The 23710-nt window shown below is 34.3% G+C and overlaps 1 protein-coding gene across 7 annotated transcripts in view; it reads left to right on the plus strand.

The window, feature by feature from the left end:
* The window catches only part of ERBIN (erbb2 interacting protein), a 145618-nt gene extending 122114 nt beyond the window's left edge, over positions 1 to 23504 (plus strand). For 2 of the 7 annotated variants that reach the window (XM_033179719.1, XM_033179720.1), the window contains 7 exons: positions 525 to 708; positions 3132 to 4674; positions 15634 to 15753; positions 18446 to 18652; positions 19739 to 19831; positions 20303 to 20377; positions 21419 to 23504. In XM_033179719.1, the coding sequence (XP_033035610.1) occupies positions 525 to 708; positions 3132 to 4674; positions 15634 to 15753; positions 18446 to 18652; positions 19739 to 19831; positions 20303 to 20377; positions 21419 to 21526 (2330 nt within the window). In that variant the 3' untranslated portion in view covers positions 21527 to 23504. Of the gene's footprint in view, positions 1 to 524; positions 709 to 3131; positions 4675 to 5113; positions 6746 to 12658; positions 12803 to 15633; positions 15754 to 18445; positions 18653 to 19738; positions 19832 to 20302; positions 20378 to 21418 lie in introns of those variants that run through there. The other 5 variants (XM_033179721.1, XM_033179722.1, XM_033179725.1 and 2 more) reach the window with 4 other exon arrangements.
* The last annotated feature ends 206 nt before the right edge of the window (positions 23505 to 23710 follow it).

A 23710-nucleotide genomic window follows, 5' to 3' on the forward strand; every position in this document is an offset into this window, starting at 1 on the left:
AACGTTTTAAAAACATTAAGGAAGAGCTGACCTTTGAAAATTCCTTGATTTGTTTGGTAATTATATGTTTGTAGATTGACTGAATTGGTTGTTTTTATTAGAGTGGATGGGGGAAAAAATTCCATATATATAGGAAATAATTTATTGCCCAGATAAGTTCAGAAAGGTTGTAAACTATATTTTCATTATCAGTTTTTCCAGTTGTAAATGGGTGAAAAGTATATTCACTGAAATTAACTGACCTTAGAAAGCAGTACATAATAATATCACCTTGTCAGTAACTAAATCGAATTCTTAGTAACCCCAACATTGGTTACTTTTTAAAAAATTATATCACCATCTAAAAATTATTTAGTCTTTGTATGAGGACTGAATTTTTGGAGTGCTTCCGATTTTCTTATCAATATAATTTATTACCTCATATTTAGAACCAGGACGGTATAATTGCCATTTGTCACCACTGAAAAACATTTCACACAATTCTTGGGGAATTTATCATTGATATTAAATTTGTTTTGTTTCAGATGATACAAAGGAAACAGATTCTTTATCAGATGAAGTTACACACAATAGCAATCAGAATAACAGCAATTGTTCTTCTCCATCTCGGATGTCTGATTCAGTTTCTCTTAATACTGATAGTAGTCAAGACACCTCACTCTGCTCTCCAGTGAAACACACTCATATTGATACTAATTCCAAAATAAGGTGTGTGAACATCTTTTACAGTTTTTCATTTATACAATAAGTAGAAGTAGTAAGGCAGATAATGAATACATAAACATACAGGGTTTAATAAATAAATACTATAGAAGTGGTTCCAGTAATATGTTTTCTTTCCCCATTTCTATTGCTGATTTTCTATTTAGTTTTTGTACATTACCATCTTAAATTAGATTTTCAAATGGGGAAGAATAGACTAGATTCTCAATATCCTGGTTAAAAAGTTGAATATTTATATATTTTTAGATATGGCAACATAAACAGCATATTTGAGGTAATATAAATTGAAAGGAGTATTTTTATAGTTAGAAATGCAGAATCATTTTGGGGGCTGCCATTAAAGGATTCATTCAAATACTCTTGACTGGTGGTGTATATTTGGCTTAGGCTTAATTTTGTAGGACACACTCACTGAGAGAGATAAATGTTAATTTGTATAGCCTGGAATTTAGCTGAAGTCTAAAACACATTTTATTATTTAGGCTCTTGAGAAATTGGTTGTCTATAATGTTGGCGGTGGGTTTGAAAAGAAAAAAAGAAATTTGGTTATCAGAGTAAGGCCCTGCCATTCTACCATAGTGTTATTCTATCAGCTAAACTGTTTGTTAGAAAGATGGGCTGGACATGGTGGCTTAAACCTGTGCACTTCGGGAGGCTAAAGCAGGTGGATAGCTTGAGCCCAGGAGTTCAAGACCAGCCTGGGCAACATGGTGAAACCCGATCTCTACCCAAAAAAGTAGAAAAGTTGGCCATGTGTGGTGGCATGTGCCTGTAGTCCCAGCTACCTGGGAGGCTGAGTTGGGAGGATCACTTGAGCCTAGGAGGCGGAAGTTGCAGTGAGCTGTGATCACACCACCACACTCCAACCTGGGTGACAGAGCTAGACCTTGTCTCAAAAAAAAAAAAAAAAAGAGATTGGGGTTGGCTGGATGAGGTAGAATACCTGTAATCCCAGCAATTTTTGAGGCCAAGACTATAGATTGCTTGAGTCCAGGAGTTCAAGACCAGCTTGGGCAACATGGTGAAACCATGTTTCTACAAAAAAAATTAGCCAGGTATGTTGGCACATGCCTGTAGTCCCAGCTACTCAGGAGGCCAAGGTGGGAGGTTCTGTAGCCTGGGAGGTTTAGGCTGCAGCAAGTCATGATCAGGTTACTGCACTCCAGCATGGGTGACAGAATTGAGATCCTGTCTCAAAAAAAAAAAAAAAAGGGGGGGGTTACTTGGGGTACCTACTAAACCAAAAGCTTAATGTGTGGATATTTTTAACAGTCATTTAGAGTTGTTCTTAAATTTCAGGCGTATTTAAGTAAAATTTGTATATTAATGTGTATTGTTGGTTGGAAAAGGAACGTGAATTTTATGCCTAAAAATGAGTATAAGGTATTGTGTAATTACAATCAATCATTTATTTCTATTCTTTGAATTTGAGGCTATGAGCTACTGTTTAAAATACTAATTTTTATAACCTCCTAGATATTGTATTAATTTGTTGAATAATAAAATTTTGTTTATTGTTGGGAAAGTGGTATATTTTCTAAATCCTGCTTTTAATATAATAAATAGAGCCTAAGCAAGGAATACAGCAACACCTTTTTGTGCTGTGTTTCTAGTAATGAAAGTTTTCTTTTTTGTAATGGGAAGACCCAGTATTAGGGAATTTTTGTGGAAACATAACTTGAGTATATGTATTCAAGAGGACACAAATACTTAATACCACCAGGTAAAAACAAAATATTTTCTATAATTTTGGAGTGACACATTTAAAAGTATTTGCCAAATACAGCTAGCTACTTAGAAGAGTGATTAGACTTCATGTATCTTTTTATGCCTTTTACATATTTGATATAAAACTTTGGACAATTCAGTTCTTTGCTTTGTACAGTTTTCTTACCTATATATGTGAATGTAATAACAACTGTGTACTTCGTTAACTATGGTTAATTTGGTTAATAATGTAAGACTTCAGAATTAACTGTAAAAATGTCCTGTGTGCTTTACTCCACTATTCATGTTACTAGTTTTCTTTCCATATATCTGCCCTCCTTCAAGCATTTTGTTTCTTTAGCACATTCGTGAAAAGATGCAGCAAAGATTACAAATTCCAATTTTATTCATAGTTCAGCCCTTTGAATTATTTTGTGACAAATTAGATTGAGCATATTGATGAAAATTAATCTTGGTTTTATCTGTAACTTAATTGTATTACTTGTCTGCAACTGAATATAAAGCTCTATTAACTATTAAGATAATATTTTTAAATTACATGCTTGATAATAAATGCCTTTTGTCTTTGACTTTTATTAAGTTTTTTAACTTGTCTGCCTACGCAATTTATTTATTAATGTTCCCTGTTACTAAGAAAGCTTGGCTTTATTATGTTTTTCATAAAATTATCTTTATTTTAGGCAAGAAGATGAAAATTTTAACAGCCTTTTACAAAATGGAGATATTTTAAACAATTCAACAGAGGAAAAGTTCAAAGCTCATGATAAAAAAGATTTTAACTTACCTGAATATGATTTGAATATTGAAGAGCGATTAGTTCTAATTGAGAAAAGTGTTGACTCAACAGCCACAGCTGATGACACTCACAAATTAGATCACATCAATATGAATCTTAATAAGCTTATAACTAATGACACGTTTCAGCCAGAGATGGAAAGATCAAAAACACAGGATATCATGCTTGGAACAAACTTTTTAAGCATTAATTCTAAAGAAGAAACTGAGCACTTGGAAAATGGAAACAAGTATCCTAATTTGGAATCCGTAAATAAGGTAAATGGACATTCTGAGGAAACTTCACAGTCTCCTAATAGGACTGAACCACATGACAGTGATTGTTCTGTTGACTTAGGTATTTCCAAAAGCACTGAAGATCTCTCCCCTCAGAAAAGTGGTCCAGTTGGATCTGTTGTGAAATCTCATAGCATAACTAATATGGAGATTGGAGGGCTAAAAATCTATGATATTCTTAGTGATAATGGACCTCAGCAACCAAGTACAACTGTTAAAATTACATCTACTGTCGATGGAAAAAATATAGTCAGGAGCAAGTCTGCCACACTGTTGTATGATCAACCATTGCAGGTATTTACTGGTTCTTCTTCATCTTCTGATTTAATGTCAGGAACAAAGGCAATTTTCAAGTTCGATTCAAATCATAATCCCGAAGAGCCAAATATAATAAGAGGCCCCACAAGTGGCCCACAATCTACACCTCAAATATATGGTCCTCCACAGTATAATATCCAATACAGTAGCAGTGCTGCAGTCAAAGACACTTTGTGGCACTCCAAACAAAATCCCCAAATAGATCATGCCAGTTTTCCTCCTCAGCGCCTTCCTAGATCAGAGAGCACAGAAAATCAAAGTTATGCTAAACATTCTGCCAATCTGAATTTCTCTAATCATAACAATGTTCGAGCTAATACTGCATACCATTTACATCAGAGACTTGGCCCAGCAAGACATGGGGAAATGTGGGCCATCTCACCAAACGACCGACTTATTCCTGCAGTAACTCGAAGTACAATTCAGCGACAAAGTAGTGTGTCCTCCACAGCCTCTGTAAATCTTGGTGATCCAGGTTCTACGAGGCGGGCCCAGATTCCTGAAGGAGATTTTTTATCATACAGAGAGTTCCCCTCAGTGGGAAGAACTCCTCAAATGATGCCAGGGTCACAGAGACCTCTTTCTGCACGAACATACAGCATAGATGGTCCAAATGCATCAAGACCTCAGAGTGCTCGACCCTCTGTTAATGAAATACCAGAGAGAACTATGTCAGTTAGTGATTTCAATTATTCACGGACTAGTCCTTCAAAAAGACCAAATGCAAGGGTTGGTTCTGAGCATTCTTTATTAGATCCTCCAGGAAAAAGTAAAGTTCCTCATGACTGGAGAGAACAAGTACTTCGACATATTGAAGCCAAAAAGTTAGAAAAGGTAATTGAACGTGAGTTTTTCATTCTTTTCTTTATGAACTTAATTATCTTCCTTAATTGGCACTCTTTGTTTTCTAAAGATGAAACAAGAGTCTCTGAATTACTGATTATCTCTTTATATTCTAGGTGTTTTTCTCTGGTACTGGGAATAGAGTTCCAAATTTAAACTCAGCCAGGACAATTGGGATGATAATGTGTGTTTCAATCCTCTCCTTTACTCCCCACTGTTTCTAACAAAAATGTATTAATTTTATATGTCTGTCTCTGAGATTGTGCACACATACTAAAAATAATACATGTATCTCTGTTTAGCATTTTCTGAACTTTGCTATTAATAATTGTTGATTATCTAAATATAAAAAATAGTTTACTATATAGTTAACAGAATAACAAAAAATGTATTGCATATGTAAATATTTCATCTAATATTTTTTCCCCAGTCCACAGTATATGAACTAACATTGTCACTGACACAGATGGCTTCTGGCATGGCGTTTATTCTTAACTTTTCTGAATTTCTGCATTTCTGACCTACTTAAACTCAGTTAAGTGTTTCTGTGGCTCTAGTGTGGCTTAGCAGTAGTTGTTTAAATAACTGATGCTCATGTTCAATTTATAATTTTATGTGGAGATGTTCGTCTTTTGAAAGGAGTTAGAAATGTAAACATATATCCTTGTAAAACCAATATGAGTACCATAGTCATGTGGCCCAAGTGTACAAGACGTGATCTTTCTTTAAGATTTGACTTCATGTTTACTCACTAGATTTTACGCAAGCATTATCTTTCTTTCTTTATTAAATATAAAATGTGTTCTTAAAAACAGGTGAACATACAACTTCAATTAGCCATTTTTTAAAATTCCTTAAGTAAAATTTTCAGAAATGCCTAAAATATATGATTAGTACCTCTTACCAGTTTACATGAAATCTCAGCCTATAATTGTTCTTTTTAGTGCAGTCCTCAACTTTATATAAACTTTAAATAGGTAAACATCCACAAGCGTTAGGCTACTTCATTCTCATCTATCCATTTTATTTCATCTAGTAACTCTGTACACACTGTTGAGGCTATTTGAACTTTTGTGCTTTTTCTAAGGCACTTGGAAATGTCTTAAGCAGAAGAGTAACATAGGTGTGTTTTATAAATAAATTTCTGGTGACGTTGTGAAACGAGATTTTAGGGGAAGAGGCTGTAGTCAAAGAGATTGAATTGTGATGCCATTTAGTAATCTAGATGAGAAATGAAATGGGAACTGCTATCAGTGCAGTTAAGACAAACGAGTTTAAGAGAGAGTTCTAAAATAGACTTTTAACAAGAGTTTACTTCTGATTGAATATTCCTGTAATTCAAATCAGAAAGGAAAAGGGATAAAGCTTGAGATTGTGCCTTGAATAACTGGTTGTTGGGAATGTCTTTAGCTATTACTGGACACAGAGGAGGATTGGGAGATTGGGAAGATGAGATGAGTTTGGTTTTTCTGTTCTGTGTAGTTTACATCTTATATGGCTGTTCTCCTACTCCTGTCTGACAGAGATATACCTGGATTTTAGTACATAAGAAGCAAGTAGTAACTATCTCATTGTTCAATGTGCCACTCTGCTTTTTTTTAATTGCCTAAAATATTCATATATTTTGAAATTCACGGTACAGGTTCTTGAAGAGTATATGACACTAGTTTCCTAGTTGTTTCCACTAGCTATTTAGAGGTGTGAATTAGTTGATTGAAACTAAAGAGAAGCCTTGTAAGAAAAGAAACAGAGCAAACTGTGTCTGAACACAAATCTGCAGCTAAGGAGTCCCATTTTCAAGGATACCATACTTTGAAGTTACATGGGGTGCTTCTCTCATCATATGCTTCCCAGACTCCTGCCTTCCGGACCACTGTTTGACTACACTGTAGTATCTTCTAGCCCTTCAGTTGGGAAGCATTTCTAGCAAATACCAAAGTATATATCCTGCTCTACTGCTCTACTGCATTTCTTTTAGGGTATTTTATCTCTGTGTCTTCCTTTCCCTTTCCCTTTTCCTTTCCCTTCCCTTTCCCTTTCCCTTTCCCTTTCCCTTTCCCTTTCCTTTCCCTTTCCTTTCCTTTCCTTGACAGAGTTTTGCTCTTGTTGCCCAGGCTGGAGTGCAATGGCACCATCTCGGCTCATCACAACCTCCACCTCCCAGGTTCAAGCGAATCTCCTGCCTCAGCCTCCCTAGGCTGGGATTACAGGCATGTGCCACCACGCCCAGCTAATTTTGTATTTTTAGTAGAGACAGGGTTTCTCCATGTTGGTCAGGCTGGTCTCGAACTCCTGACCTCAGGTGATCCGCCCGCCTTGGCCTCCCAAAGTGCTGGGATTACAGGCATGAGCCACCATGCCCGGCTCCATGTCTTTCTTAAATGTATGCTGTGTTTGCCTGCTTCAGTTCTTAAAAAGTATTCACACGTGAGACTGCTTTTATCTAACATATGTGAAAGTTTTATCTTAAATGGATTCATGTTTTATAAACCACATTTTTAAAATAATTTAAACTTTTAAAGAATTAAAAAAAATTTTTTTAAGGCATTTAGAGAGACATTTTAGTCTTAACAGTTCAGAATCCTAGCTCTGCTGCTCAGTTAGCTACTTGGACAAGTAACTTTGACTTTCCTTACCTTGGTTGATTCATGTGTATATTAGGTGCAATAAAAGGAACTACTAGGATTGCTTAAAAATTAAATGGGTGAGTACATGCAAAGCACTTAGAAGGGTACCTGGCATATATAACTAAGTGCTAAATAAGTGTTTATTGCTATTATCTTCATCCTCATCCCATCTTTTAAATATAAAGAAATTATCAGCTGATTAAAGTTATTTTTTAAAACAAGAAAATATTGTGCAATAGGTTATTTTATGATGGTAAAATTATTTTTCTTAAAAATTTAAATGTAGTTCATAATTTTAAAATATAAACAGATTTATTATATCAAAGATTAAGGCCTTTTTAGAAAGTGAAGATAGTGTCTGTATGTTTAGCTTGTAAAAATTTGTTTTAAATACCTATTTATCAAGGATGATGATCTTGAATAATATTTCTGTTATATATACTTATCTGTCAGAAACAATACCAATAAAATGTCAATAGAGACATTTGTATTCATTCACACACTTACATATGTACATACATACATAAAACTAACAAATAGAAATTTCAATAGAAATTTGGTATTTTCTTCATGATTTCATTATTAGTCATCTCTTCAGAAAATACAGTTCAGAAGATTATTTCATAGTTTAGGAAATAACTGTGGTTCAAAAGATGAAATGTGTTAATGTACTGCTAGTAATTATCTGTCGGTGAGATTTGGGGACTTTTTGATACATTTCTAAAATGTTTTCATTTTGAAAGATAAAATGGTAATGATAAATGCAAGAGTAATCACAGAAGATGGGATTATTCAAGAAACAGTGCCTTTTGAAAAACTTACAATTTTGATAAATAGGATTAAGTTTAATAGGTTAAGGTAAAAATTATATATAAAGAAGAAATTCTGAAAGCAGAGAGAGACAAGGAGTTCAACCTGGTTGAATTAAGGATTTATTTTGAGAACATTTGATAATAAAGTGTGGATATTAGAAAGTCATAATATATAAAGTTTATTTAGTATTTACAAAGTGCCAGAAACTATTATCACTATACAGTTACCTTGCTGTACAAATGTTTCTCAATTTTCACATGAGTCCTGTGTGATATTTTTATTATCTCATTTTACCATAAGGAAATTTAGGCACAGAAGAGTTAGGTGATTTTCCCAGGATGATATGTGTTACGTAGTGGAGAGAAATAACTTTAAAAGCCCATCAGAAGAATTTCAAGTTGACACAATAAACAAGAGAGAGCCACTATTATTTCCTGAGTATATAGAGTACTTTAGGACATCTTAGGCAAAAGTGTTCAGGATGAATTGATAAGAAGTAGCTTAGGAAACAGTTTGAATAATAAAACAGCCAAATGAGAGGTAGTTGATCTGGGGTTTTGGCTCTCGTGGTGATGAGTCTGAAAAACACTTGGGTTAAAATTACTTAGTTTTAGGGATTGAATGAGAAAAAAGATTGAAGAGGTAGCCAGGGTTTCTGATGTGGGATATTTGGTTATCAAAATTAATTAATTAATTTTTAAAAATAGAGACAGGGTGTCACTGTGTTGCCCAGGCTGGTCTCAAACTCCAGACCTCAAGCAGTCCTCTTGCTTCAGCCTCTCAGATAAGCAGTCCTCTCGCTTCAGCCTCTCGAAGTGCTGGGATTACAGATGTGAGCCACCATGCCCTGCCAAATCAGTATTTTTTTTTTTTTTAAAGTTCTGGTAGTTACAGAAATGAAGTCTTTAAAGCATTGTGGTATAATGTAAAAGTTTGGCAAAAAAATGACTTAGTTGGTTTTGAAGATACTGAATTGGATGTGATGATAATGTATGCAAGTAACATGGAACACAATACGATACTAGGTTTAGTGACGCAAATTTGAGATACAAACCATATGCATGAGTGAATTTTCCTAGGCAGTAATTATGTGGGGTAAGAAAAAAGTGTATTTTTAAGAGATACTGAGAAGATATATTGTTTTAAGTAATGTTAAATTGCTAAGATTGCTAGACATGCTTATTATTCCAAAGAGCAGCCCATTCCACTTCAGTGGTATGTACACATTTAAGATTTCTTCAACATCTTTCATCTTTCCCCCTGCTACCCACCATTAACTGCTAGAAATTTATTATTTTAAGGCAGGATGGTTTGAATAACCAAACATTTGTACCTAGATTTTACCTTTGTTCTTCCTTTAACCTAGGTAAGTGGTTTTCAGACTTTTACTATATAGGGTCTATAAATAAAACTGTACATTCTGAGTGATGTCAGAGATTTTCAGATTAATTTTGACGTGTGTGTGTGTGTGTGTGTGTGTGTGTGTTTTGCTTTGTATGTAAACCGGCATCCATTTATTCGTTATCCCATTTTTCAGTAAGGAAATTTAGGTGCAGATTAGTTAATTTTCCCAGGATGATATATATGTTATGTGAAGGAGGGGGAACAACTTTAAAAGCTGGTCAGAAACATTTCAAGTTGACACAATAAATAAGGTGAAGCCACTGTTACTTCCTGAGCAGATATAGTACTTTAGGTTATATAATGTTAGATATGGTTCTTTTGAGTTGTCTGAGTGGTTTAACGTGATTCTACCACCGTTCTCCTAAAAATAATTTTATTCAGTAAAAATAATCCTTAATATTGAATCATAATTTGAGTAATTTGCCAGTGAAAATTAACTCTTTATTTCTGCAAGTCTCTAGTGTGGGGATACTTTCTTTTCATATGTTCAAAACATTCTAAAATCATATAATTTTGAAAATTGTCCCTGTTTTATTTATAGAAACTACTTTGTGTTACATTCATGCTCTTATTTATTAGATGGTATAATCAGAATGTATGGGCATTAGAAGCAGATTGAAAGTGCCACATAAATATATTACTAATTAACTACTTTAATAGCAGCAGGATTTAGACTCCAGACTTCAAAGCATTGATTCAAAGTGGTAGAAGATGATGGAGGATCTCCATTCACTCCTCTACACCCACCATCTTAATTCTAATGGCAAAGTAGACATGTAAAAATGTTTCCCTAGTGGCTTTCACAATGTCTGCCCTACCTCATGAGATCAGTTCCCAAATTAAAATTTGCTACTTTACTCAGCTGAGAGTTAGTAATAACAGATAATCTATTGAAACTTAAGTAGCTTTTAAACCTTTTAATAGTCACCCTTCTTACCTCCCACTGCCAAAAACAAAAAAAACAAAACAAAACAAGAAACTACCTCGAATCCAAAGATACAAAGTAGATGTCACCTTGAAAATTTCAAAATTTACTTAATTAAACTAATAAGCAAAATTTGAAAAGGAATAAGAACTTTATATTTCAAAGGTGAATGGTTACTATCAGCATTTACTAACATTCCTCAGATATTAAGCATTCCAAACCATAATATGATTAACACAGCATGGTAAGTGTTAAGTTCACTTGTTACTATACAACTATCAGTATGTAATGAACAACATTGCCTGGGACATTATGCCTAGCATTTCATTGAGCACTGCACAATGTGTTGTGACAGGAAGCGGTTTTATGTGGATATCTGCACAAACCTGAATTTAAAACCAGACCTGTTTTGAGCTTCAGCTTTATTTGTCAGTAAAATATTTACAGTAAGCTCATGTGTTTAGAGATGACAGAGAAGGCTTTGCTGCAAGATCTGTGTAAAGGGTTAATCAGGCCACTTGAGTCAATAACATATTAAAGCTCTGCACAGCAAATGTGTGTGTGTCTGTTATTTATGTATGTATGAATGATTTCTTTATTTTTTTATTCCAGTCAAATGTTTATGAAACCTCCGAATTGCCTCTGCTAAATCTTATCCTTGGTGAAATGGTTTGGGAAGATGCAGGTCTGGGCTATAAGTTTAGCTTTTACTTTAGAATTCACAGAATAACTGGAAGTGTACATGGTAATTTTATGGATCCTTTTCTTTCTGGAATCTTGTATTGTTTCTTGGCATCAGATGTCAACTTCAAATTTTGAGAAGGAATATATTTGCTAAGAGTAATACAGAAATGCTTGTTATGATATTTCTGTCTTAATAATAAACCATGCTCAAAATGTGGTTTCCCCAGTTTGACCGTTAAGCCCTCATCAGGGACGTGACTAAAGGCACTCACATGAAAGAATAGCAGTTCATAAACAAGTGGAACAGCGGGAATCAGGCAGCACGTTTATTGAGGTACATCTTCAGGCAGTTCTGGGATTAGCAATTATTTGCCACACATTTTCTCGTTTCTTCTTGTTGTAATTTTAGAGCAGCAGGAGCATTTTAAAAGTTATATTCGCCAGCCTGGGCAATATGGTGAGATCATGTCTCCATTAAAAATAAAAATAAAAAATTAGCCAGGCACGGTGGTGCACACCTGTGGTCCCAGCTACTCAGGAGCCTGAGGCAGGAGGATGGCTTGTGCCCAGGAATTTGAAGCCAGCCTGGGTAACATAGCAAGACTCTTGTCTCTTTAAAAAATAAAATTAAAAAGGGTATATCATAAATTTGTGTATGTTAAAACTGTTCTGTAATGCAAGATATTTTTCTAAACATCTAAACATTTAGAAATTGAAATGTGGTTGGGCACAGTGGCTCATATCTGTAATCCCAGCAGTTTAGGAGGCTGAGGCAAAAGGATTGTTTGAAGGAAGGAGTTTGAGACCACTCTGGTCAAGTGTTGTGAGACCTCGTCTCTACAAAAATAATAATAGTAACTAGTCAGGTGTGGTGTTGAGGACCTGTAGTTCTGTGTGCTCAGGAGGCAAGATCATTTGAGCCCAGGAGTTTGAGGCTGCCCTGAGCCAGGAGCATGCTGTGGTACTCCAGACTGGGAGTCTACCTCTTAAAAAAATAAAAAAAAATTGAAATGGTATTTTTTGCAAATATATTTTGTGTTATGTATATTTAAACACTCAGTTTAATACATTAGAATTTGCATAAAATGAAGTAGATCTCTAAAAATTCATTTGACTTAGAATTATTGGGTGTTGGTAAAATTTATCTTTAGATAAATTAATTTCTGTTCTGTGTATGACTTTAGATACACATACATCTGCATATGGCGTCAGTTCCTATTTTCTGACATAAAAGATGTGTTAGGAGTAAAGGAAATAGCATTCTAAAAGCAGTTATATGTCTGTACTTTCTTCCTTTGCTTAAACATGCGAATGGTTGTATTTACATGTAATTTGTGTATATGTATATGTTGTCATGTAAATACATGGTAAATGGTTCCAATTTCAGTGACTCTGAAAATTAGTGTTGCATGATACTTCTCTGGTTTTGGGGTTACTTGAAAATAAGTCTGCTTATATAACATGTCTCGTGGATTTTGCATGCTACACTAATCTCTGTTAAATCTATCCCCTCTTTATTCAGAGTATGCTGTCAAGGTCCTTTAATTCCAATTTTACTGCTGTAAGCAGTTTTCACTATGGCAGCTCTAGGGATTTGCATAGCAGCCAAGGCAGTCTTGCCTTGAGTGTTGCAGATGGAAGAGGTTCTGGTGGGCACATTTTTCGAGTGAGTACCTACACTAGACCAATACTTTTAGCTTGTAGAAGAGAAAACCCCAAATTTTAAGTGTTTTAATGTTTCCAGGAAAAAAATGTTTACTCTGGGCTAGAAACCTTGATTTCCTCTGAGTTCTTCCATGGCTTAGTTCTAAACCTTTCTTCAAAGCTGATACAGTCATTATCTCTTGAGTTTCTTTGGTCATAAACTAATGATGTAGTCAGCAAAAAGCAAAAAGCAGTGTACAATAGGAATAACTGAGAGTTTTTAAAAACTATTCTTCATAGTATTTTTTCTCTTAATATTAAACTTTTCTGTTCCTAACTAAAGATTTTAAGGCTATGCTATATGTAATCCATAGACCTGTTACAGGGAAGAATAATTTTAACTCCAGTGATTGAGAATTGACTGAGAGAAAGCTACCCTGAACTAAAGTTAATCATAATTCACTGAGCATGATTAACTGTGAGACTGGAGAAATTGTGATAAGTATCAGTGAAAAGACAAAATACAAATCCTTTCTTACTCACATTTTACTAAACATTTCCTTAGTAGTGAAGAAGAAAGGTTTATCATTTTAACCAAAATTAGGTATGGGGGATAAAAACACAGAGAAAGAGAAAGAATGACTCTGGGTGGCCCTGTTTTAAGATTTTTTTTGCATAACAACTTGAAGTAGTAGCGTGGCTTCTAAAATACTTCCTTCTGCCCCTCTCCTTCAATCCCAAAAAGACTGTTTTCTCTCTAATAACCCTATTTTATCCCCTCCCCATAGTTTCCAGTGAAGTATTTGCTTACTTCTGGGTCCTTTACTTCTACCTGAGTGATGGTATCCCCCATTTTAGTATATCCCTGACTCTCCTCTGGTGTTACAGATTAGGAGCAATCTCCTGGATTCTCTTGGCTCTGGCTGTACCTGACCTAGACTTAAGCGCTGTCCTCTGTCACCTGCCACCATGTGATTCCTATGCTGTTGAGTGGCAGTAGTCATGTTGAAACCTCCCAAGTTTGTTTACTTACTTACCTACATATTTATTTATTTACTTATTTATTTTGAGGCGGAGTTTTGTTCTTGTCGCCCAGGCTGAAGTGCAGTGGCATGATCTCAGCTCACTGCAACCTCCGCCTCCCGAGTTCAAGCGAGTCTCCTGCCTCATCCTTCCAAGTACCTGGGATTACAGGTGCCCACCACCACACCTGGCTAATTTTTGCATTTTTAGTAGAGATGGGGTTTCACTATGTTGGCCAGGGGTCTTGAACTCCTTACCTCAGATGATCTGCCTGCCTCGGCCTCACAAAGTGCTGGGATTATAGGCATGAGCCACCGTGCCCAGCCAAGAACCTCTCAATTTAAAAGAGGAGAGAGAAGGGTGATAACTATCAGTCTCTCATTCCAAGGGTCCGTGGGGGTAAAGATCGGTGGCTTTTATTAACTAAGGGGTAATCTTTGCCATTTATAATCACCTGGAGCAATTGTATTTTCCAGATTCTTTTATAGTAACATTTTGTGCTTGTTTTTTTTTTTTCAATTTGGAGCCTTTGAATCCATTGACTTTTACATGGTGTCCTTGTTCTTTTAAAAGGTAAACATAGTTATACATTCACACCTGAGTTAAAATTTCAAGCTGAGAGCTAAATTCATTATTATGTATTCTAAAAGCACATCTCAGAAAGGGAGAAGGAAAATAAAGTATTCATTGTGTAAATACACAAAATTAGATCATGTCTAAAAATTCTAAGCCATGGTTTGAACTAACTGCACATGATAGATCTGTTGCAGATATAATTTTTAAGATTAAATTTGAAATCCTTAACTTTATGTGTGTGCTGTAGTATGTCATAACAAAGTAGATTTTAGATTAATTTTTCAATATGATGATGTAGTTTGCATTTCTGTGTTGCTAGCCATAAACTGTTTTGAACGTAACAATAGTGCTATTTATCGCAATATGTTTTGTTTTCTAAAACATACATAGGGATGTGCTTAGAACTAAAATTGAAGTGAAAAACATGTGTCCTGCTTCCTGGCATATTTATAATAAGAAATATTCAGGGGCTCTGTGCAGTGGCTCACACCTGTAATCCCAGCACTTTGGGATGCTGAGGCTGGAGGATCACTTGAGCCCAGGAATTTGACACCAACCAGGGCAATGTCGGGAGACCCTGTCTCTGCCCTGCCCCACCCCCCTGCAGTGAGCCATGATCACACTACTGCAGTACAGCTTGGGTGGCAAAGTGAAACTCTATCTCCAAAAAGAGAGAGAGAGATAGAGGTGTGTGTGTGTGTGTATATGTATATATATAGAGAGATATGTGTGTGTATATATATATTCAGGGATAATGAGATTGAGTCTGTTTTTCCCCTAAAGCTATCGACTGTTCTATTAGAAGAACAGCAGTTATTTATTTATTTTTACCAAAAATATTTTTATAGTGCTCAACTTCAGTGTGTTTTAGTTTTTCTTAAAATTTGAGACTCTAAACTTTGATTAATAATTATATTTGTTCAAAGGTGTTAAAAGCTAGGTATTGCTGTAAGTAAAACTAAAAGGAAAAAATAACAAGCAGAATTCATCTTCTACATGTATGTATTGTACATAAATATATTAACTATATTTTCATATAAACTTTTCATACATACAAAAACATCTTGCTATGTACCTTTGGAAGAAGTGAAAGATACTAATTGATGGCAGTAATGATGGCAGTGTTTGATTTGGGTCTTCATCTTTGCACTATTTGGCAATATTTTTTCCTAATCGTCTCTCAAGTGTCATCCCCTTGGTTTCACATCTTAAAGAGCATTATTTGTTTACTTTTTATTTCCTTCTCATTTGAAGCATACCCAAACATCCAGTTCAGGAGATCCTTGTCAAGATGGTATATTCATTTCAGGACAGCAGAGCTACTCACCAGCCACACTTAGTCACAAAGATGTTCCTCCAGACAGCTTGATGAAAGTGGGTGCTTGGGAAAACAAAATGTAGTATCTGTGAGCTTTCTATATTTTGCAGCTATATATTTGCTTTAGATGAAAATACTTTCTTGAGGGCTTTCCCCCCTTTATTAGTAAGAATTTTAAAAATATCAGAAATACAAAATAGAATTTGACCCTGTCTACTATTTCTCAATTCATTCCATGATTTTTCCACCCTGGAGAAATTGTTTTATTTTTGCATTTAGATTTCTCTTATATAGTAACACCTATTTGTTTTATCATTCGAATCAGGGCCTTTTTGGTAGTCCTGTTAGTAAAACTATTTGGAGAATTGAAGATGAACTTGTGTTAAATTCTTCATTCTAGGATCTTTTACTGTTACTAAAGTCAAATGTAATTACCTCAAATGTAATTAGAAATCGTCTTGAAAGATTTTTGTATATGATAGAATAGATGATGATTGAGTTTTTAGTACTTTTGTTGCAATTATCTACGTATGGCCAGTGCCAGACAGATAATTTTTTACTATCCTCCCTCAACTATTTTTCCTTATTTTCTTAACTGATTCCATCCCTCTAGTATGACCAGATATAATTATGAAGCATAGTTATTTATTACATAAAACTTTAATGTTGCCCTTCAGAGTAGTAGCTACCCAGTCATCTAATACTTAAGTTTGTCTAATATATAAGTTAATAAGTTTCTAACCCTCTTTTCTTTTAACTGAGCTTTGTCACCCAGTTTTTTCTCATTACATATATTTTGTGGTTTAGGGTTACTGAGTTTGTTTTAATACTTTTTAATTTCCTGAGCCATCTGCTAATTGTAGCTTAATATATTCCATGTGTATGTTTAACACTGATGTAGGCAAGACCAAATACCTGGTGTCAGGGAGTCTTAAGGTCAGTAGTAATTATCACCTGGCTTTTACCCAGGAGAAAGATACTGAATTTGCATGTAGGAATAAATGGTATAAACGTAGAGAAAATCATGGGCTATCTGCAGAATTGTATGTGAGTAATAAAGCAACAGCAGAACCAGTTAATTACTCATGGGCAAATCAGTTGCATTAAATCTATAGTGATCAAGTAATAAACAGGTTTTTTTTCCCTAAAAATGTTGGGCTAATATAGCACTTCATTTTCCTTCTTTCCAACCAGTATAAGATTTGTCAGTAACATCCTTGTGTCCTGTCACAGAATACCCATGTGTGTTCCCAGACTTCAGAATTTAACTGAGTTCTCAAGTACAACACAGTTTAACAGTGAAATAGAATGCCTTTTTTAAAAAGTACAAATCTTTACCAAAGCTAAACTACTTTATATCTTTCAGCAAGGTTCACCAAGAAAAGCATGTAGTTCTGAAACTGTTGCCATATCTTTCTCCAAACTTTTCTACTTTGGGATAATTTAGGGAACTGGACCTCAACTATTTCCCTCAGAGTTTTCCCATAATTTCCTTGTCGATGAGATTTTCTTTCTGTTACTAACCAACAAGGAAATTATAAGTTAATAGCTTAACCATATTTTTCTACACAAAAATCTTTTTATATGCAAATATTTGTAATATGACTGTAACCTCTTTTTTTGTGTGTATAGAGATGGAGTCTTGCTCTGTCACCCAGGCTGGGGTACAGGGGCATGATCATAGCTCACTGCAGCCTTAAACTACTGGGCTCAAATGATCCTCCTACTTGAGCCTCCCAAGAAGCTGGGACTACAGGTGTGCACCACCATGCCCAGCCAATTTTTTTTTTTTTTTTTAAGAGATAGGGTCTTGCTGTTTTCCCAGGCTGATCTTGAACTCCTGGCCTGAAGCAGTCCTCCTGTGTAGGCCTCCCAAAGTGCTGGGATTATAGGCATGAGCTACTGCACCCCGCCTCTTATTTTTAAGATAGATTACTCATGCTAACAGAATAAGCTATTAGCCACATTTCTACAAAGGTGATTTTAAGTCAGGTTTATTCTCTAAAAATGAGAGGCATTAAAACAAAGATAGTTCTTGAACAACAAACTAATAATTTCTATTTTTTTTTTTTTTTTTGCTTTATGAATAGGATAGAATGTCAATATTTAATTTTTGTGGCTAATAGTCTGAAATTAATAATATTAAGAGATTGTAAAAGTTGCTAACATACACACAAGGAATAAATCAGTTTTCTACATAGATAGCTGAATTGACTTGTTAATTCTGGAAAAGAAAGAATAAAAGTAGAAAAATATATTTAAATTTGGAAAGAATTTTACCAGAAAATTAGTTTTTTTCTGAAGAAAAACATCAGCAAATATACCTTTTGTGTATGTGTGTTTGATTTGTATTGGAAAAGATACGCATCTCATAGACTGGCTTAAATTTTAAAATTTTGATATACTGTGTGCCATTTTAACATTTGGTTACTATAAAATAGATATATCTAAGAAAATACAAATATAGCTCACAAAAAAGCAAGTAATTTAAATATAGATATGATGTATTTCCATTTGAAAGCTTAAAAAAGAATGTAACAAGCACTGGGGAAACTTTAGAATTAAGACATTAATAGCTTATTTCTTTTAAGGTTTAAAATTAATAGAAAAATAGTAAGTGGCATGGTATTGTTTGACTTAATTGGAATGTGAAACTCTAGTGCTTTTGTAATGCTCCAAGAAGAAATCCAAATATTTGAAATAAGACATTATTATTGGTCATTTTAAGATACTTCATGTTTTTCTTAGATGCCTTTGAGTAATGGACAGATGGGCCAGCCTCTCAGGCCTCAGGCAAATTATAGTCAAATACATCACCCCCCTCAGGCATCTGTGGCAAGGCATCCCTCTAGAGAACAACTAATTGATTACTTGATGCTGAAAGTGGCCCACCAGCCTCCATATACACAGCCCCATTGTTCTCCTAGACAAGGCCATGAACTGGCAAAACAAGAGGTAAGAATAATCAAGACTATTTGAAATGTGGGACTAAGCTTTTTATGTATTTTTATAGGTTACTTAATTATGAGCAGTAAATCCATATAGAATGTTAACATAGTTGTTACCATTTAAAGTTTTATTTTTATATTATGTTTATAAGGTATTAAACTTGGTGATTTTTATTTGACTTTGTGATCATACAACATAGGATTTAGTATTTTGAGCATGATTTATTTATTCTGGTACGGTTGCTTTTCCACAACTGGTTGATACTCCAGTAGTCAGACATTCCTTAAGAATATAAATAGGAGACCATTAAGCTGAAATTGTTCTGTGACACTTAAAATCTTAACTCCTTAGATTTTGAAATTTGACTACAGACTTCAAACTACTTTGAGTATTTAATCTTAAAAATGACTTAAGTCAGCAAGCTACACATTTCTTATGTCTTGATAGTTATTAATAAAATGATCAATAATATTAGAAAGGTAGAGAACAAATGCTTTATTCATTTTGGTTGTGTCTCTGGTGAAAGAGAGTGTTTTATAACACAAGTTTTAATTCTTGCATCTTTTTTTATAGCTTGGTTATAAAAACTATCAATTGGTCATGTTTTAAAATCCCAACTCCTTTGAAGCCTTTAAACAAATTCAGTAAATGAAGAGTTAGTATCTCAAAACCACCAATGGATCATTTAGATATCTTATGAAACAAGCCACTAAACAGAGATACTGTGTAATTTAGATGTCCCACAAGTGGAAACTGATAATATACATGTTTTGTGTTTATATGCTATGGCAGTAAAATCTGTGATGTCTAAAAAGTAAAACAGGGTCAATATTAATTGATTCCTTATCCTCATAAGACAAGCAATAAAATTAGGAGCTATGCTTTATATAATCTCAGCTCTGCCTTTAACTCACTAACTCATTAACATAATATTCTATGTTGTATTGCACTTCATCTGAACAAATGTTTATTTTTGATGAATCTTATGTTTATGTTTGCTTGGACTTAACCCATCAGTATTTAAATATAGATGTTGTGGCATTATAACTTTTTCTGAAATAGTAAGTTTCCTTTATTTTCATATTAACTCAGATTCGAGTGAGGGTTGAAAAGGATCCAGAACTTGGATTTAGCATATCAGGTGGTGTCGGGGGTAGAGGAAACCCATTCAGACCTGATGATGATGTAAGTTTTCTTTGTATATTCTTGAAACACCTATAAAGTTTTATTTGCTGATTCAATACTTATATGTAAGTGAAAATCTAGTAGATGTTTATGTAAATCTAGGTAGACATCACCTTGATTCCCCACTGTATTGCTTACCTTTTTGTTTTGTAATTTGATCAGTTCAAGTTAAAACAATTTAACCAAAAACTATGAATGTTTGTGATATTATCAAGTGATCTTTAATTTTCTTATTGCTTTTTCACACATCTATAAAAGTAATTTTATTACTCTCAAGACAAATCACTGAAGTCAGAATTACTAGAGGTAAAAATAACTAGTTTGTTACAGTATTACTCAGAGAAGTCAGGGAGAAAACTTGTACCATGATTGAAATATTTGCATGGTGTGGAGGAGAAGTTGCTCCTTGGTACTTTGTTATTTATACATACTGTTTTTAGTTAAATAAACAATTATTTTTTGTTATTAAAGGGTATATTTGTAACAAGGGTACAGCCTGAAGGACCAGCATCAAAATTACTGCAGCCAGGTGATAAAATTATTCAGGTAATTAAAATAAATCCATATTTGTTTTTCATTTTATAACACTCTAATGTTTTCATAGTTTAAAATGTTTTCAGTTCAACTTTGAAAATCGCGGGAAGCTGAGGCGGGAGAATGGCATGAACCTGGGAGGCAGAGCTTGCAGTGAGCTGAGATCACGCCACTGCACTCCAACCTGGGCGACAGAGCGAGACTCCGTCTCAAAAAAATAAATAAATAAAATTAGTTTAAAAAAAAATTTTAAATAATTTCAAGCTTAGAGAAAAGCCACAAAAATAGTACAATAAACACCAGTATTACATCAATTGGTCACCAGTTGTTCATAATTTGCTACATTGTCTTTAGCGTTTATCCTCCTCTTTCTTCTGCTTTTCTCCCTCCCTCTGTCTATACACACACACACACAGAGAGAGAGAGTCACACTCACTCATACACTCAACAGTTATGCACGTTTATTTTCGTGAACCATTTGGGAATCTGTAGTTTCAATTTGTGACCGAGCAAGTTACTTTACCTCTCCATGCCTGGGCTTTCTCTTCTCTAAAATAAGATAGTGAAAGAATCTTTTTTGAGCATTGTGAGAATCAAAGGATCTAATTCATATTACACACTTAGAATTGTGTGTTTGGTACACAGTAGAACCTCAGTAAATATTAACCTTAATTGTAAGAAATATGGTGGTCTTGATGTGATGGCTTCAAGACAATCGGAAGGCTAGCCCTTGCCCCTTGCTGTGCTACAGTTTGGTCACCTCAGATGCACATTAGCATTATACAGCACCATGTCTGACATTATTTCTTAAGTGATTCCTAACATTGGACTGCTACATAAGAATTGTCTGAAAAGCTGGACAAAACACACATTTCTAGACCCCATCTTCAGAGACTTTATTCCTTGGTTTGGGTAGGGCCTGTGAATCTGTATGTTATTTTAAGTTGCCAAAGTGATTCTTATTTTCTTGCAGGTTTGTGAACTACTTGGCAGAAATGCAAATAAATTACTATAAAATGTTTTTCCTAAAAGCATTTTTCCTCTTTCTTCCAGGCTAATGGCTACAGTTTTATAAATATTGAACATGGACAAGCAGTGTCCTTGCTAAAAACTTTCCAGAATACAGTTGAACTCATCATTGTACGAGAAGTTTCCTCATAAGCACTGTGGACAAAAAAAGGGGGGAAGACAGCAAGATTTATTGGAAGATACTTGCAGGGGAAATTAATATTTTGACTATTTTTATATATAAAGAACTCAAAAAATTATGTTCAAATTTGTACATTAATGAAGTAATGGAACTTGTGGTTAGAGGGAAAGAACCACTGTACAGAATATAAAGGAGACTGTTGAACTCATACCATATAAAACTTGTTAGGTTTTTAAACATAGCAGTCAAGGCTACAAAAACAAACCTGTGTTGTTTTTGTATAGATTGTAGGTTTATTTTTGGATTTCATATACGTGACTGAACTGTGTGCAAGGCAATAGTTAGCCTTGATTTTAGCCCAGAGACAGATGGCAGAGCTATCTCTCTCATAGCTTTTATGCCCTTATTTTTATTCAACTGGTATTAATGTTTTTCTCCTGAAACTACTTTTTTTTGATGTGGGCAAGAGATTTGAAGTGTTGGCTTTTGCTATGTGCATACTGAATTGAAGAGTGAGTAGGTGAAGGTGGTGCTGGTGGGTTCACTTTCCAAGGCCAGATTAAAACAGTTATTTTCTATAAAAATCTGGAAGCAAAGAATGGGGACGGGGGTACTATGTGGTAGTATGTTTTTATTAAGAGAATAATGCAATAAAATAGGTAATGTCTTTTTTATAAAGCAAAAAAGACAATAATTGCATTTTATGAGCTCGGCAGGATCTGTTCTTGTCATAGCCATTGACTATACATTTGCTACTGGTGATTCAGTTTTTAATTTTTTAGTCACAGGAAATTTTTAACTCTACTGTAGTTGCATGTCCATGCATTCTCTGTGTTATGGAAATCCCGATTTTTTTTTTTTTTTTGCAAATGGTGGTACTTGCAATCTGTTTTATAATTAGCGCTCCATTTAAATCTAATTTATATTTTTTATTGTAAGCAGCAAATGAAACAAAAATGGCCAGTTTTAAGATTGTGTTGCCTGTAACACAAAATGTAAGAAGGTTTAGGAAAGCCTCTTGATTTTTGTTTGGCCTTGCATTGCCTTGGTAAAGTAAAAGGAAACAGTACGCATGGAGCTAGGAAACCAAAGCGAGTTTGTGAAACTGGCACAGTGATAGAGAATTGCTGTGGAGAGTTGTAGAGCAAAGGGATGGGTCCTTGAGGCCTGCCATTGTGTAAAGGTGTTCAAATAAAGGGCTGTTTCTACAGGTAACATTAAATGTGAACTCAACACTTCAGAGTCTTTAAAGGGTTTCTACGTGTATCAATGTAATAGTGTTTTACCACCAACTGCCTTTCTTTGTTCCTAGTTACTGTAACAAATATTTGATGATAGAGATTTATTAATTTTGTTTATCCAGACCATTAATTTTATTTGTTTTTGTTGTATGTAATCAAATAAAATTTGAGTAACATGTAATGGTAAGGATTAATGCATGGTTATTTGGACCAGAAAAAAGTGCCATAGAAGACCAATAACTGTTTAGTTGAGGCTAGTCTGGAACCTTTCATTAGAGCAATATTTGGTTATTGCACTTCATTTTTATTTACTAAGAAATGCAATTTGGGAATTTTTAATCTGTTATGCTTTGTTTATCAACCTTGATTTTAATTAAGACTTTTATAAGACTAGCTTAAAACACCAACCCACATTATGTTTGCAAAAGTGAGTTGGACTCACTTTCCATTCTTGCTAGTCAAAGTAGGCAGCACTTTTAAAAATATGTGAACTCAAATATTGCACTTCTTTCAAGATGTTATCAATTGGTTATTGTACTGTATAGTTTTAATAATTTTGATTGAAACCCTTTAACAACTCTTTGTAAATTTTAACTCATTTTAGTTGATTTTCAGTACTATTTACATAGGAATTGATTTTTATGGATATAGTATAAGAAATGTGCTGTATTTTGATAAAATTCACTTACTGTATGTGTGTTGTAATCTAAAAAAAAAAAAAGAATGACAAACAGCTTCTTTAAGACAAGTCTCGGTGTTCCCTTTATTCTTAGTTTGTTTTTAAATATTAATTTTGGCATTCTAAAATAGTTTTCTTTTATTGATTTCAGATTTTCACAGTCACATTCTACTTTTAATCAGAAATATTTAATAATTGTGAAGTTTTCAACTACTTTACCTTGAACCACATATATAGATTATAATTTTGGAAAAGGAATTAAGCCCCACAGAACA

The sequence above is a fragment of the Trachypithecus francoisi genome, unplaced genomic scaffold (genome assembly GCF_009764315.1).
Source record: "Trachypithecus francoisi isolate TF-2019V2 unplaced genomic scaffold, Tfra_2.0 Lachesis_group2, whole genome shotgun sequence".
NCBI classification, from domain to species: domain Eukaryota; kingdom Metazoa; phylum Chordata; class Mammalia; order Primates; family Cercopithecidae; genus Trachypithecus; species Trachypithecus francoisi.